The sequence below is a fragment of the Astatotilapia calliptera genome, chromosome 14, assembly GCF_900246225.1.
Source record: "Astatotilapia calliptera chromosome 14, fAstCal1.2, whole genome shotgun sequence".
Taxonomy (NCBI): Eukaryota; Metazoa; Chordata; class Actinopteri; order Cichliformes; family Cichlidae; genus Astatotilapia; species Astatotilapia calliptera.
Window position 1 is genome coordinate 8,219,980 of NC_039315.1, and position 16,938 is coordinate 8,236,917.

The 16,938-nt window shown below is 38.9% G+C and overlaps 1 protein-coding gene across 2 annotated transcripts in view; it reads right to left on the reverse strand.

Moving 5' to 3' along the window:
• Window positions 1-681: 681 nt before the first annotated feature.
• LOC113036266 (glutamate receptor ionotropic, kainate 1) overlaps window positions 682-16,938 on the reverse strand; it is a 28,392-nt gene continuing 12,135 nt past the window's right edge. The window contains exons 4-16 of one of the 2 annotated variants that reach the window (XM_026192486.1): window positions 12,622-12,803; window positions 12,041-12,094; window positions 10,931-11,104; window positions 10,401-10,544; window positions 4,710-4,817; window positions 4,167-4,208; window positions 3,712-3,825; window positions 3,415-3,618; window positions 3,094-3,317; window positions 2,801-2,919; window positions 2,433-2,650; window positions 1,683-1,908; window positions 682-1,583 (exon numbers count right to left, since the gene is read on the reverse strand). In XM_026192486.1, coding sequence (XP_026048271.1) covers window positions 1,294-1,583; window positions 1,683-1,908; window positions 2,433-2,650; window positions 2,801-2,919; window positions 3,094-3,317; window positions 3,415-3,618; window positions 3,712-3,825; window positions 4,167-4,208; window positions 4,710-4,817; window positions 10,401-10,544; window positions 10,931-11,104; window positions 12,041-12,094; window positions 12,622-12,803 — 2,099 coding nt within the window. In that variant the 3' untranslated portion in view covers window positions 682-1,293. The remainder of the gene's footprint in view (window positions 1,584-1,682; window positions 1,909-2,432; window positions 2,651-2,800; window positions 2,920-3,093; window positions 3,318-3,414; window positions 3,619-3,711; window positions 3,826-4,166; window positions 4,209-4,709; window positions 4,818-10,400; window positions 10,545-10,930; window positions 11,105-12,040; window positions 12,095-12,621; window positions 12,804-16,938) is intronic. The other variant, XM_026192485.1, reaches the window with a different exon arrangement.

Genomic DNA, 16,938 nt, shown 5'->3' on the forward strand with positions numbered 1-16,938 from the left:
TTAATGTGGATCTTTATAATGATGAGGATGAGGATTTTATTTTCAAAGCTATGCCTTATTGAGGGGAAACAGGTAGGCAAAGAGAAAGGTGAATCAGGGATGAATGGACTGTAGGATGTGTCATCAAACCCATTTTTTTCTTGAATGCTGAGGTTACATCTCTATCCTTTACATTTTATTTGTAATCCATTTGAACTAATGGTTTTAGATGCACAATTTAATACACGACTTTATATCCATGGTGAATGTGGGAGAAGTGACTTGGAAATACAGGATTGTTTGTTAGTCTGTACTAAAAATACCAACAGCTTATATGTGTGCCAAGGGTTTAACTTTTGTAAATATAGTTGTGTGTGTGTTTGTGTGTAATGCAGTGGCTTTTTTTTAATAGTGCAGTTCAAACCCAAAAGCCAAAAAACCCAAAGTCAGTAATCACATCACCTCTTTTCTTGGATAACGTGAGTAAATGTGTCTCATGAAAGCCGTTTCTCAGAAAAGACAGACTGAAAAACATCACAACTGAATGTGAGAAAGGGAGACGGCTGCAATATAAAAGTCATATTAAAGTTACAAGGCTTTAGTCTTCTAAATGCGACCTCAAGTGCGTGTAAGTTGAGGCCCGATCCAGTGAAGGCCCAGGATCAAAAGCAAAACAATCAAAAAGTTAAAGGTTAAAGGATGTAATGTTCTCACATATTTTTAGTCATTTTGAAACAGCTCCAACATGACAAAACGTATCCATGCATTTCATAAACTTCATATGATACAAAAAAAGTACAGACATTAAGCAACTTGATGAATAAGATGTTGAGGGAGTACTCACTCATAAACTGTCAAATAAATCAACAAGTTTGTAAATGTGTCAAAGTTCCCGTGCGCTGTAAATATGAAAATGACAAACGTGTCATAAGAGAATCAGTCATTACTGGAAAGATACCACTTACCATCACTTACCCATAACACCATGAAAATGACATTTCTCTCACACGGAGTAATGTTTAAAAAAACAAAAACAAAGAGCAAGGCCAAGATGGTCAAGAGTCACGATGTCAGAAGTCAACAACAATCTGTCATCATCATAAAAAGGGTTTCTAACCTATTCTTCCAATCGAGACTAAAATGTTTGTGTGCTCTACATAAAAACTACTGAAAACACAAAACTTTGCCTTAAAAACTTGTTTTGATTGTAACAATGCAGTTCGACACATTCAGACTTCAGTTTTTATTGGCCTAGTGATTGCTGTAGTCCTGGAACGACAACACAAGCGTGTAGTATGGTCATAACAGTCTTTGTTAATACTTGTTGTGCCATTCGCACTGGCCGACGCTCACCTCCTCGATGTCCAAGTTTTTTCTGGATTTGTAAATAAACTCTCCAATTGCTACAAAAACTGAGAGGACTAGTCCAGCTGCCAATACAATAAAGATTCCCCCTATGTTCTCCACGCCCAGGGCACTAGCCTCTTTGCTATCCTCTTCTGGGCAGCCATTCCCTCTCCACCACTTCTCCTTCATCATGTGGAGCTTCCCTTCTTCTTGAAGCTGCAGGATTGCAATGGTGACCTTATCTCGGTAAGGGGAGCCTATAGCAGGAATTACAGTAACGTAATCTTTAGGTTTCTGAGAAGGAGCATGGTAATTAATGGTTATTACTGAAATTATTATATAGTGATCACTCTTACCAATTGGGGTTCCAACACCATAGCCCTTTGAGTCTATCAAGCCTCCGATCTGTGTGAGGTTGCAGTTGCGCTGGCTGATGTACTCGATGCTGGTCGACTCCATCAAGAGGGCATAATCTGTAGTGAGGACTCTTTGAATCCCTTCACGGTTGTTTTTCACTAATGCTGTGTTTTTCCTGCTGCTCATGAAAGCCCACATTTTCTCATAAGTAGAGATTTTCGATTTCTGTTGAATCAAAATCAACATTTGTGGATTATTAAAACCACGGTCAAATCTACAAGCACCAAAACGGCATTTTAGACAAAAGAAAGCATCTTTACACCTTTCCACACCTTTGGCGCCTGCTTCTAATATTTAAAATGAAACCATATTTGCAGGGTATCTGTTGACTGGTGCCATCTCCTGCTGTGCATCAGAGCACAAATCTCTTCAAGTTCATTCAATTTTCACCATAGATTTAGATAAACTGCTGGGTCTGCTGCAGGCAAAATAATAAATCCGTCAAATCTTTATGGAACAGTCTCCCACAGGTTCTTGTTAAACTGATACATGGGGAAATTTCCAAGACACTAACCTTTAACCCTCCTCTTTTTCAAAACCAAATAAATTTTATGCCAGCCAGTCAGGCTGCACATGACTGAAGACTGTTGGCTCAAGGGTAAAACTTGCCAGGCTAATTAAAATTAAAAGCAGTGTTCTTATTTCCATTCTTCCCCTACAATTGTCCTGTAAAACAAAAAGACGGTTACCTTAAAAAAGGTCATGGTGGAGCCATCTCTTACGGCACCGTACTCTATTTTGGTTTGCTTGGCCAAATCATCAGCGGAGTCAATTGGCGAGTCCATTCTTTCCACTGTGAGGAAGGCGGCCAAGTTGGCAGTATATGAAGAGATAATGATCAGGGTAAAGAACCACCATATCCCACCAACTATCCTTGTAGAGAGAGCCTTCGGCATCAGTTCAGATCCTATCAGATAAGATTACAAATCACATTATTGATTCATAATTAAATTGAATACTTACTTACTTGAAATTAAATGAATACTTAAAAGGAATGATTAAATGTGCTTTACCAAAGGAAAACTTCTGCCTGCATAAAAAGATAATAAAGGGATACCTTGCTGCATAAGTGCGCCGACTCCAAACCAGACACTGTTTATTAGAGTGAAATTGTTTTCAACCACATCCGAGTCTGGGTTGCAGGGGTGAGGGTTGTACCACTCATAAGGAGTAAACCTAAAGGTTATGAATGAAAAAAATCATCGGTTAAAATTAATAAGTGACTATTGGCCTGTTACAGACTGAAAGTCAAAATGTTAAACTGAAATTTTGCCTTTACATAAACAGTGTTGCTTAAATGTAAAAGCAACTATAATAAGTTCACATCAAATAGCACTTTTTTTTCTTTACCTGGCAATAACAAAAAGCACACAGCTGACACCAAGGCATGCCAACAACACGTACATCCAGATATCAGGAGAGAGTGGGTTAAGGAAGGAGAAGACTCCTGGATTTGTGCCGTTGGGTTTGTGGTAGAGGATGCTGATTCCCAGCGTCATGAATGGCTTCGAGAAATCAATAACTTTTTCCCTGACATATGTGATAGTGAGAGGGGCCACAGCAAGATCAGCCACCTAGTAAAGAGCAAAAATCACTGTCAGCTGCAGACACTGTGACGCTTTGAACAAGACATCTTCTCTCTTACATTAAGACTGACTGATCAGTACTCACATGATCAATGAGTTCCCGCACCATGCCATTCCACTCCCCTTTGTCATTCTGAGCTCCATATTTGCCATCTGACACCAACTTTACTTCATAAGAGAAGCCCAAAATGTTAGAGAGCTCTTTGAGCAGGTCGAGACAGTAACCCTCAAAGCGGTCATTTCCATAAAGCGGCTTGTCAGATTTCTTATACATGACATAAGGATTTTCCTGGTGAACGACAGAAAGGTTTCAGTGGATTATATAATACAAATACATTTGAAATCAAATGCTCACTAGCAATGATTTTATGTCTGTTCATACCAGAATAGTAGTGACAATAAGGGTCCTATTGGCCATTGAGTCTGTTACATTTGTGGATGAATCCTTGTTAATTTCTGATAAATTAAGGCCTGTTTGGGAGTTCCACACACCAATCTGTAACAAATAAAATATCCAAATAACCACAGTGGCTGGACTTTAAATAGTTGCTACCTGGGTAACCTTCGCACAATTGAGGAAAAAAAGGTAAAGACAGGAAAAGAAAGCAGTAACAAGTAGAAAAGTTAATATGAAAAACACAGACATAGGGGGAAAAAAAAGGAAAGGCTCACAAAATGTTATAAACTTGAAATGCCAGTAGAGAAATGTACACCATTTCTAAGAACCAGTACCTGAACCTTTTTATTTTTTAATGAAAAGGGGTAACGTCACAAAGGTATAGTAAATTAGTAGGTGTCAATATTCCTTTAGTGTGCCGTGGCAGCTAAAGTACAGACCTTTTTCCACACTTTATTCAAGCGGTTGTTGCCCGTGTTTGTCTTGCAAAAATAATAAAGAGAAAGCATTTTAATCACAGATCACAGAAGGGGGAATAATTCTTCTGTTAGCAGTTTTTACACCCAACTGTGTTAACCGAGGTTTAAAGTCTTTGCAGTGATGATAGCATGAACAGGTAACAGCTTCTTAATGACCTGTCAAAACCGAGAGTAGCATTGTCACTGTGATTAAAGGAACATGCACACACTTGCAAGCTTGAAGAGACAGCTACAAGTTATTTTGAGAGAGCAGTGTGTCAAAACAGTTCAAAAAGTTACTTTTTAAATGCATAATTAGGACACCACATTTCAAGATTTATGTAGTCTTAATTAAATTGGTCTATATGTTGGTTTAAAGACAAGTCATCTTTTTGCATATTTTTGGGAAAATGCAGTTAACAGCTCTGTCTATGCTCATTAATGATACTCAGCTCTGCTTTAATGTGTATTAACAGAATAACAGTAACATGTATTAACGGTATAAACATGGGTTAGACACTTCACCTTCTCCAAGCCGTCCTCCTTCAGGCTGATGACATCTAAATCAAATTCTTTCCTCAGACCGTCCGTCTTGTTTATTATTATTTGTCCTGTCAAGCCGTTCCACTGTGCCTGTTTCAGAAAACACAAGCAAAGACCCCCTCAGGTTTGTTTCCTGTTTTTTTTCTTCCTTTTTTACATCATATCAATGCAAAACAAAGCAGGAGCCCGGAAAAAATGAAAACAGCTTTTAAACATGAATAATTGATGAGTACTTCATTAAGCAAAGAAGACTGACTTGGCTCACAATGGATGTTTTTGCATTGGCTAGATTCTCAATGGAAATATTAAATGTCTCCGAGTCTGTAACACAGAGGATGGTGATGTAAATGGAGCAGGCAGGCATGCCCTCTGTCTGTGAAGAGAGCAGCGGGTGGGCAGCAGCGCTCAGATATATTTGAAATCAGTTGATAATGAAGTTAGCTCAGTTGAATTACAGTCAGGTTAAATCTGTTACAGAGAGCACAGAGAAAGTAGCTTTATATCTGCACTGACAGAGAATGAAGTCAATTTCTTTATGGAAAGATGCAACAACGAAACATCAATAGGCCTTTTCAGTACATTCCTATGACGTCTATGTGTGTGAATGTGTGTGCGAATGGGTGGATGACTGGATGACTGGATATGTAAAGCGCTTTGGGGTTCTTAGGGACTAGTAAAGCGCTATATAAATACAGGCCATTTACCATTTTTACCATGACATTCTAACTGTAAAGCCGAAAAAAAAGATAATTATTGTCAGTTGACCCCCAAATAAAATGCTTGTACAGTACTGTGCAAAAGTCTTGACTCACGTTTGATTTCTTTATATTTGCTAGGAAAATGGGAAACAGGTGCAGCACATTATTGAAATGTGTACAAACTCAGTCTCTGCACAGCTTTAACAAGCTTGAAACTCAGTGTTTTGGTTGGATCACCTTTAGTCTTCATCACAACCTGAAATCTGTTTGGCAAGCTTTTTACTTACACTAGCTCTACTTTGTAGTCTTTGGGAATAGTTCTCAAGACTTCTTGAAGCACATTCAAATGCACGGGAGTCATTATCCTTATCTTTACACACTGTGGTATCAATTGATATTTTTCACAGATTCATCTAAAGAAATGATAATTGGAAAATTATGTATACAATATCCTGTTAGGCTTAAAAGATTCACAGGTGACTTAAAAACAAACAAACATGCGAAGGTACAAAGACCAGAAAGAAAATGAATAAAAAAGCAGCCAATGCTGAAACAAAAATGTTGAAAAACTTCAGAAAGGAGCCCGGAGAACTATTGTTCATCAAGAGCACTTGATAACAAAGCCTGGCTTCTTGGAGGCAAAATATACAGAAATGAGGGGTGGTGCAGGACTTTCTCACAATACCAGTGCGTTTTGATCCAAATGTAAAACAAAGCCAGATTTCTAAATGACAACACTACATTACATTTAAATGTAAGAACAAAAATGTCAAGTTCGGGGGAAAAAAGCATCTCAATATTACAGTTAGGTTTCAATATAACGTTGCTTTTTTTTTAAAGCAATGTTGAAAGCAGCCACAAATATCAAACATGGGAAATAACATATGGTATTCAGGACATGAACAGTGTGGTTTGTGTATTTTTAAAGAATTGGTTCAACTTAATGTTTGTTTACTCTAAGAGCAAGGCATTATGGTATTGGAGTGACACCAAGGGCATGCCGTCAAAAAGTTTTTATAGCATATATATACAGATTTTAAGAAATACAGTGTCATGCTAGTATTAAACACTGCAAAATATTCCACTAAAATCTATTCTGCTGGAAATAGCATACAGGTGAATTTAGAGATGCAAACCAACAGTGAGCCTTTGACTTTGAAGTGAAAAATATTCCATTAATTCGACTGGAACCGAAGCAAATTCATCTTGAGCCATTAGTACACGCAACGAGCAATAAACAAAACAAGATTAAGAAAAAATGTAATCCAGTGTCATCATTCTGAAGCAGTATGATGAAATTGATTTTGCAGAAAGAAAGAAAGAAAAGGAGGATAGTATTCCATGTCAGGAATCACACATAAACTTAAGAGTTCATATTAAACTTGATCACGTCATGAGAAACATCAGTTTCTTTAATACATATAGAAGGTTAGAGGGTATCATTCAATGAAAATGCCCTTTGATATGTCTGCTTTCCAGTGTCGTCACTCACATCTTTGAGATCTGTTGACCCTTCAGTCCAGATTTATTCTTTTGATTAATTCTCCTTTTTAAATCCTCACCAATCAGATTTTCTCTCTCTTGACAATGTGTTTCCACGACTGCAGTTTATATGCAGTTAGGTCTATATTTTGTTGGACAATTTTTTTGTAGTTTAAACTAAAGAGACAAAAAGTAATTGAAGGGGTTTAACAAACATATTGTATCTACTGTTTATGAAATACAGCCATTTTTATAGATAGTACTCCTATCTATAAATATATATATAGTTACATATATTTAAATATTAGGACTGTTTTTAATCCTTGAATGAAAACCCTTTGTAGTCAGTGACTATCTTAAGCCTAATCTGAATCTGAGCAGAGAATATAGCCCAATCACATCATCAATAAACACTGCTGGTCTGGTTCCACTTGCCTCTACCATATCTCCATATTTTTCCCATCATCCTTCCTGGTACAAGTTAATCTTGGATTCATCAGTCCAGATATTTTTCTGTGAAGACTCTTTTAGATGTTTACTGGTTACACTCGTGTTCTTGAGTGTAACCATGTTTTTGAGTGTAACCAGCGGTTTGCAGCCTTTGTCTTGAAAGAACAACAGAACGGGCCTCACCTAACCTTGAAATTGGTTGTTGGTCAATTGTGCAAAGTATTTTAAGCCTCTGAAACCGTGTATGAAAATGTTTCTAATTCTGCAAAACTTTTATCAAAGCCCTCTGAATTAAAGTGGAAAATCTTGGCTCTAATCACAGTTGTTTAACTGATTTAAAATCTATGGTGGTATAGAGAGGCAAAACCACTCTTTGTCCAAGAAGTGGACCTATTTTTTATATTTGTAAGATAATGATACTGCCGCCATTAAAAACCCATGACCACATGAGAGGAAACGGTGAGAAAAAACAATATTTTCTTTTTTCCACATCAATACTGTATCTAAAATCAGATCCAAGCACATTCATCTGTATGCGTTCAAAGTGCCCCTAATATTCTTGAACAGTTAGTTCTTCATAAAACTTAACTTTCCCTGTTAAATGTGTGGCACAGCACCAAGTCTTGCAGGCAGATTTGTCAGTTTACCTTTCCACCCCCACAAGAGCAGAGTGTAGGCTGAGCTACTGAACAGCACTTAGTGTCTTGCTCAAGGGCCCATCAGCTAATGCTGTTAAGTTATAGTTCTTAATTTAAAATACAGTCTGAAAGGACCATACTAATATGTTTACATATTTTCAATATAGTCTCTACATATGTTAAACTTTTCCACCATTAAACTTTTATATAGGCATGTACACATTAACTTTCTAAATGGTGTGTTTATTTGTGAATGTGTTTTTCACCATTCAAGCAGCTACTCGTTTCTTTAAGGTATCCAATTTGTCTTGTAGAAGCTTGGAAATGACCTGCTATAAATGATTCAGCTCTGCATACATCACGTCTGGTTTGATTACTGTTAGAGTTACATAATTATTGTGTGGTAATGCATCATGGACTAAATCAGAGTGCCTCTCATACAAGCGGTAACAGGAATAAGGAGAGGCATAATGGCAGGTCTATTGTAAGCTGAAGACATCATTTCCTTTGAATATTCCAAATACTCAGTTTAAGCATTCTCCAGATAAGCACACCCCTGTCAGCTCCACCAGACACATAGTCAGTATACTACTTTGCAGTGCAGAACTTATGTTTGATAATAAGATGAAACTTATGAGCAAAATATGATAGATGTACAGTATTTGTCAACCAGCTTCCCTAAGTTCCCTGTAAGATTGTGTGTCGTGGATTTGCTAAGTGTTTCCATTAATGACTAATTTAAAAGCTAAACTTAGTACAAAAAATAAGGACATTTATGTTCGGTCGATTATTTCTTTGCTTCCTGGCAATAAATCTTATACTGCTAGAAAGTCTGTTTACAGTATTTCTCATTAAATGGTGCCACATTTGTAAGGAAAATGCATTTGTGGGTTGAGCAGCAGAGCTGAGCATGTGGGTTGCGCCCATAAAAAACTTGCCAAATCTTCTTTATCCAACCATATAGACTTTATTGCTAACACAAATTTCCTTACTTTCTCTGCTAAGTTTCTATCAATTCATTCACCCAGCCATCGAGCCTAATGCCCAGACCGTCCTTTCCCCATCCACAACCTGTATATTCCCCTCTCCTTCCCAGGTTTTCCCAGGTCAGCTGGGAAACGTAATCTCTCCAGCATGTCCTGGATCTTCCCTGCTTCTTTTTTGGTTGGATATGCCCAGAACCCCTTGCTTAGGATGCATACAATTCCTGAATCACCTCCACTCTCTCTTTTAGCTTTACTCCGAGTACTTCCCAAATGATCAAGGTCCTTAAACTACCTTCAAGGATGAGCCAGACACCCTTCAGAGGAAGCTCAGTTCTGTCACTTGTATCTCCAGTCTTATTCTTTCAATCACTTACCCAGGTTCACAACCATAGCCGAGGACCCTAGTAGCTAAGGTTTACCAGTAAATTGAAAATCTATATAGTATGGCAGTAAAATATTGGCTGGTAGTGACGTGTGTTGTATGCATAATATGCTGTAAATGGGAGAACAGTAAAAAGAAAGCACTGGAATGGCACTTTTAAATTTAACCACTGTACTAAAACAACAATGTTCATTTTAGGATGTTTGGGCTTTTTTGTGTGTAGAAGAAAGAATATTACAGTGGCAGTCATCAGTCGACAAGAAAATTACATTTTACATCGCTTTGTTTTTATGTAAAAATACTTTTCTCAAGTCTAATTACAGACAATATCTTTAAAGACCATACAGCTAAAAGTCTCATTCATTTACACTCTGCTGCCTGGGTCATTTGGCTTTGCTTGTTGCTGTCAATATTCTCTCCTCACTTACAACAAGAAGAGCTCATTGGTTAAAGAAACATCTAATTAGAGAGTGCAATAACAAGAGAGCTTATTAAAGTGAGATGAATATATCTTGACACAGATGAAAAAGTCTGCTTCCACAGCAGGCAGCGTGTTTTTTTCAACCTGTCAGGCTTTGCTGAGTGTTTGTCTCATTGTGTTTCTGTTTAATCTGCTGTTAGATCAACAATTCATGCAGAAATATTTTTCGTGTTCAACAGAGCAAGAAGCATGCTACATGATCCTTAGCACGAGTCTTCAGTTTTAGCATTATTATTAGCTCATGAGGAGCTGTCTCAAATCTACATTGTCTTTACCTGCTTTCATAAACATTCACACAAGGAGCAGCATTCCTCCATGGACAGCTCTAATCTTTACAAGACTACCAACATGTGATGCATGACGTCAATCACCATGTCTTGAAAAAATTATTTTCAATATAATCATCACACACTCGTTGCTCATTCACCAGATCTAATCTCCTAACTCTATTGTTTCTGCTCTTGCACAAAAGCAAGTGACACAGAGGCAGCGGGCTATGAAAAGGACAGATGAATGGATGGAGCGCCGGTGTCACACATTCATTAGGCAGACTCACATCTTTGAGCATGCTCATGAAGCGTGATCCAAAGCGCCAGGGTTTGTGTCGGTGGCACTGAAGGGAGCTCACAGTGATCTGAGAGGTGCGTTGTGAGGCAGCAGCCACCATGTAGACGGCGTCGTACATCAGAGCTGCTTCAGTCTGAAAGAGAAATGTGGCCATCATCCTCTGTTACTGGGGACTGCAAATCACATGTCATCCAGTTATCACACCCGGGCTGTCTATGTACATAAACAGCAGCATTTCATTTCTGCAAGCACACTCAAAGGTACAGCAGCAGTTTTAGAAAATTCATAAAATTTCTGTATTTTGACCCAAGTGTATGCAATGAGAGCTAGTGAAAATGTATTAAAGATCTCATGCAGTGTTACAAATAAAGCTTGAGTAGGTACATTTACATGTCTGGCTTTTTATTACATTGTTACTTGATAGTATCTGGAGACAAAGTTAACAGAATGTCTATTTCATGTGCTGATTTGAAAGTTTCTATCGATAATACAGAAAGCATTAGGTAAAACTAGGCTTACTGTCATCATCCCCTCCATCATTCCAGTCTCGGCTTTGGAGGGTGCCTGCAGTCGCTCCATGGCCCATCTTTCGACCACCGAAGCCACATGAGGATTGTCTATGTTTAGCAATCTGAACCCCGTCATGTTGACCCCGCTATAGCGGTACGGCTCCAAATCAAGGGCAAACAGGTCCTAAGGGGATTGATGTGACATGACATAATCTTCTTCTTTCAGCGGTGATCATCTGCCTCCATCTCTGCCTGTCCCCAGCATCCCTCTCTGTCACACCAACCCTCTTCATGTCCTCCATCACTACATCCATTAACCTTCTTTGTGGTCTTCCTCTTATGCCTGGCAGCTCCATCTTCTACATCCTGTGTCCAATATAGCTACTATCCCTACTCTGCACATGTCCGAAACCATCTCAGCCTTGCTTCTTCAAACTGCTCGACTTGAGCTGTCCCTCTGATGTAATCACTTGTCTTGTCCATCCTCTTCACTCCCAATGAAAATCTTAACATCTTCAACAGTGCGTCAATGTCCAAATACATCTTAGCAGATCTCACTACCATCTTGTAAACCTTCCCTTTCACTCTTGCTGCTGTCCTTCTGTCACAGATCACTGACAAAACCTGTCTCCACCCTGCCTGCACGCTCCTCTTAATCTTCCCTGCGCACTGTCAGGAACTTTGGATGGTTGACCCAGGTGTTTCTACTCCTCCTCCATATTTACTCCTTGCATCTTAGCTGTTAAACCTGCCTGTCTGTCAATTAAACACATTCTGTCTTCCCTCTACTGACTTTCACTCCTAATGTCAATATGAGACCAAGATATAGTTAACTGAAGAGAAAGGGTAAACCAACACTTGATTAAAACAGTGGAACAACATGAGTACAAGGTAATAACATGGAATTATGCCAAGGGCACCCAGCAGCCTTATTATAAAACAAACCACAGATGTGCAGGCTCATCAGCATAACTCAGTAGTGTAGCATAAAAACAGACTTTAGGCAGGCCAGCATTGTGTAGTTATGTGGCATCATAGCAAAATACCTATCTATCAAGTTTCAGGAGTCACAGTTATTATGATCAGAAAGAGGGTTTTTTGTAAAAGATTTGTCTCTTACCAATGTGGTGAAGAAAAAGTGGTAATATTCAGTCATCATTCCCATGGACAGAATCTAAACAGGGAGAAAGTGTTTGAGAGTTTTCTGTTTAACGGTACAGTGGAGATTTGTTCCAGCCACAATAAATAATCTTCTCTTCCGCCTAAGACCAACCAACCATACCCACAACCACAGCGAGCGGCAAATTATTTATTCCATCCATTTCCTGAATTGTCTCATATTTCTTTGGCTCACATTAACAACTATGCGAGTGAGTATATGTCACAATTTTCTCCTGTTAGTGAAGTGTCTTCAATTAATCTTCCGAGCAGCTGTTGGTTCTAAACGTGTACGTCTGGCCCAGAAATAGGCTCTGCTTGGATTTGGTAATGAACACAGGATTTCTGAAGGGGATAGAAGTGCACTAATCTTGCACGTAGTGAATATTAAACCAACAGCAATTCAGAAAAGAGATTTAGAGGCTTTTTTTTTCCATTGAAGAAAGAAAATCCACATTGGTTATCTGATCAAATTTTCACTTTATGTGGCGTGTGGCTGAACCCTCAGTGGCCCACAAACTGGCAGAAGTGCATGTTATTCACCTGCTTGAGAACATCAGCTGATGTTTGGTAAGAGCAGTCAAAGATGACATAGAACTCCTTCCCTTTCTTCATTTCCTTCAGCAGGGGACGGGCATCTTTACTTCCTGTGGGCAGCTGCCGGATCTTTATTTTAATGCTGTATCTGGATGGAGCTTTGATCAACTCTTGCAGACGAATCAGGCCTTGAATCAAAAGACAAGGAGGCAATTATTAAACACAACAGTCCCCGTTTTAATGGAAACCTTCCACCTGGAACATTTTAACTGTACAAGTTTACTTATATGATGTAAGGAAAAACTAAAATTCCACCTCCAAGGCCAAAGCTACCAAGCCAAATTCAATAAAATTGTGTGGAGATGTTTGGACATTCGCAGAAGAGGGATAGTGGATATGCAAAGGATACTGAAGATGTTAAAGCCATTCAAAAGAGGAAGACCACAGAGAAGATTTATGGATGCAATAAAGGAGGATGTGTAGAGTGTTGGTGTGACAGAAGAGGATGCTAGGAATAAGATGATATGGAGGAAAAAGGAAGATGATTTGCTGTGGAGACCCAAAAGGGAGCAGCCGAAATAAGGCGATGAAGAAGAAGGCAAAGGATCAAGCCACACAATTTTAGTTCAAATTCAATTCAGTTAACTTCCATTATATTTATTCACCACAACAGCTGGCTCAATGCGCTTAAAATCCAGATTACTCTCTTTAAAACTGCAAAATGAAAAATTGGCCTTGATTGAGGTCACTGCATTTTCTCCTGCTTCGTATTACAGCACCTCTCATTTATTTTTAGGGGCCTTTTATATGAAATTAAGCAGAGCACAAAAAAGCAAACCTTGTTTAAAGAAATCCATCATGTCAACAGTTCTCTGGTGTCATGTCGTAGGAGCAGCAAGAATTTAAACATTTAATCATTTAATCAGATTATTTTGCATCCCACCACAACATTTGGCAGCTAATGGCAGCTATTATATATGAAACAAATATTTATTTTATTTTGACTTGAATGTGGATTTTTTTTTTGTTTTTAAAAGCATCTTTTAACCACAAGCTGCCTCATCTGCACTTTCATTGCTTCCTTCCTCAGTGTTTTCAAATCCCAGGTTTCCTCAAACTATGGGAATGCTACTTAAAGAGGTACAATGCTGTCCTCTGCAAAAGGAGAGATTTTTTCAACATCGGCAATAAAACTATATTTAAAAAATATTTAGTTACTGTAATTTGCCAGAAGATTAAATTTATGCCTACTCTGGCACTATATTGGTTAATGCTGCAGTTCCACAAAGTGACCAGGAGGGGTCACATACCTAAAATAAGTGATTGCTAGCCTGATACTTAGTGGCCAGACACCCTGATAACCAGAGCCCCTGAAATTTTGGGGGTCACGTGGGTCATGTAGCCTTGAAATAGTTCCCGCAAGTACAGTCACTGCTGCTTACCGGGCAGTTTAAATGCATGTTGATAACATATCGTTGCAAATAAATAAATGATACTGAAATAGTATAATTTGCAACAGGAAATGTTTTTAAAAACATATTAGTAATATTCAAATGCTATAATGCAGCAGTATGCAAATCATTTCACACTAGTGTAAATGCTTTAAAGAAATATGAATTATACAACTGTGATCTGCACATATTATTGAAAACATTTTTACAGGCTTTCGTGCAGCAGTTTGTGTCTCTTCCGGGATTTGAAGGGATGTTTTACTTCTTAGGGTATAAATCACCTCACACTGCACTATGGACATTTTCTTCTATAGATAGACATGACTGGAAGCCGGAATTACTTTTAAGTAAGAATAAGAGGCGGTCGGATGATCCAAATATCAATCGTATCGATACCAACACTAGTATTGGTATTGGATCGATACAAGCACAATTGAATCGATACTTTGCTTTTATCCTTCAAATTCAGTATGTAGCCCACTGAACTGTGTTAATTATTTCTTTGGAAAAAATAAACCTCAAACGTGCATTATGAAAAATCGCCAAACCTTTTGTGGTCTTTACAGACAGAAAAATTTACATTTCAGTTTCAAAACACACAAAAAGCTGAAAGTTGTGTTTTGTTGTGTTAACTAATGATTGTGGAAAGTAACAATCACAGTGGTGGTGAAAATTTGTTCAGAATTTGCAAATTGAGAATTCATCTTATAAATCATGGCACACTACTCGTCCCCCCATTAGCTGCCTGAATAACCAATTCGTACTGATATCGTCAATACTGGCCCTGTATTTACACTCAACAAAAATATAAACGCAACACCTTTGTTACTGCTCCCATTCCCCATGGGATGGACGTAGAGACCTAAAATTCATTCCAGATACACAATATAACCATCCCTCCCAAACAGTGGTCACAAATCAGTCCAAATGTGTGGTAGTGGGCACATCTGCTATATTGAGATAATCCATCCCACCTCACAGGTGTGCCACATCAGGATGCTGATCTGACATCATGAGTAGTGCACAGGTGTACCTCAGACTGCCCACAACAAAAGGCCACCCTGGAATGTGCAGTTTTGTCTCACAGCAAAATGCCACAGATGCCACAAGCAATGAGGGAGCGTGCAATTGGCATGCTGACAGCAGGAATGTCAACCAGATCTGTCGCCCGTGCATTGAATGTTCATTTCTCAACCATAAGCCGTCTCCACAGGCGTTTCAGAGAATATGGCAGCACATCCAACCGGCCTCACAACCGCAGACCTCGTGTAACCACACCAGCCCAGGACCTCCACATCCAGCAGGTTCACCTCCAAGATCGTCTGAGACCAGCCACCCAGACAGCTGCTGGAACAATTGGTTTGCACAACCAAACAATTTCTGCACAAACTGTCAGAAACCGTCTCAGGGACGCTCAACTGCATGCCCGTCGTCCTCATCGGGGTCTTGACCTGACTCCAGCTCGTCGCCGTAACAGACTTGTGTGGGCAAATGCTCACATTCGATGGTGTCTGGCACGTTGGAGAGGTGTGCGCTTCACGGATGAATCATGGTTCACATTGTTCAGGGCAGATGGCAGCTGAGAATGTCCCAGTTCTTGCATGGCCAGCATACTCACCGGACATGTCACCCATTGAACATGTTCGGGATGTGCTTGACCGGCGTATACGACAGCGTGTACCAGTTCCCACGAATATCCAACAACCTCGCACAGCCATTGAAGTGGAGTGGACCAACATTCCACAGGCCACAAATGACAATCTGATAGAGTCCATGCGACGATGTGTTGCACTGCATGAGGCAAATGGTGGTCACACCAGATACTGACCGGTTCTGGGTCCCCAGACCCCCAATAGCGCAAAAAACTGCACATTCCAGGGTGGCCTTTTGTTGTGGGCAGTCTGAGGTACACCTGTGCACTACTCATGATGTCAGATCAGCATCCTGATGTGGCACACCTGTGAGGTGGGATGGATTATCTCAATATAGCAGATGTGCCCACTACCACACATTTGGACTGATTTGTGACCACTGTTTGGGAGGGATGGTTATATTGTGTATCTGGAATGAATTTTAGGTCTCTACGTCCATCCCATGGGGAATGGGAGCAAAAACAAAAGTGTTGCGTTTATATTTTTGTTCAGTGTACTTGGTATTGGATCATACCAAAATTTGTAGTGTGGCACAGCACTACTGTGAATGAGGGAAAGTGTGAATGTTGAATGTTTTTGTTGAAACGTCTAGGCAAGTATATACATGTTAAATTACAAGATACACATGTTCAAATAGCATCAATTATCACAACTTCAGGATTTTATTTCTATATGAGATTTCTTCATAATTGAAACAATAAGAAAAAGTAGTCTGAAGTCCTGCAATGTTACGAAGCTATAATTTAAAATATAATAACACATTAAGTTTTGTACAAAGTATCAATATCATCGATACCACCCTGAATTTGACTTGGTATGGGATCGGAAAGGAAATTATTGGTATCGCACGTCACTACTAGGCTCTTTATGTGTTATGTGCCCTCTAGTGGTCACATTGCGAATTTACAACCTTAAATTAACAAAGCAACATGTTAAAAAAAAACAACAACAAATTAACATCAACATGATAAAAAATATATATATTTTCCTGCAGAGATTTTCAAACAAAAACAACTAGAAATTGTCTCTTGCAATTCTATAGCTAGAATATGTAAGTATTCTGGTCATTACTGTTTGGAGTTTACTTTGCTTTAGACATCTTTAGCATGAAACTAGCTTCCTCCACATTGGATCTTGTGTCGGAAAAATGTTTTTTTTTTTCAGCCACGCATAAGGAAATGGTGGGAGTCTGCCAGTTGTGATAATGTTTTATAATTTTC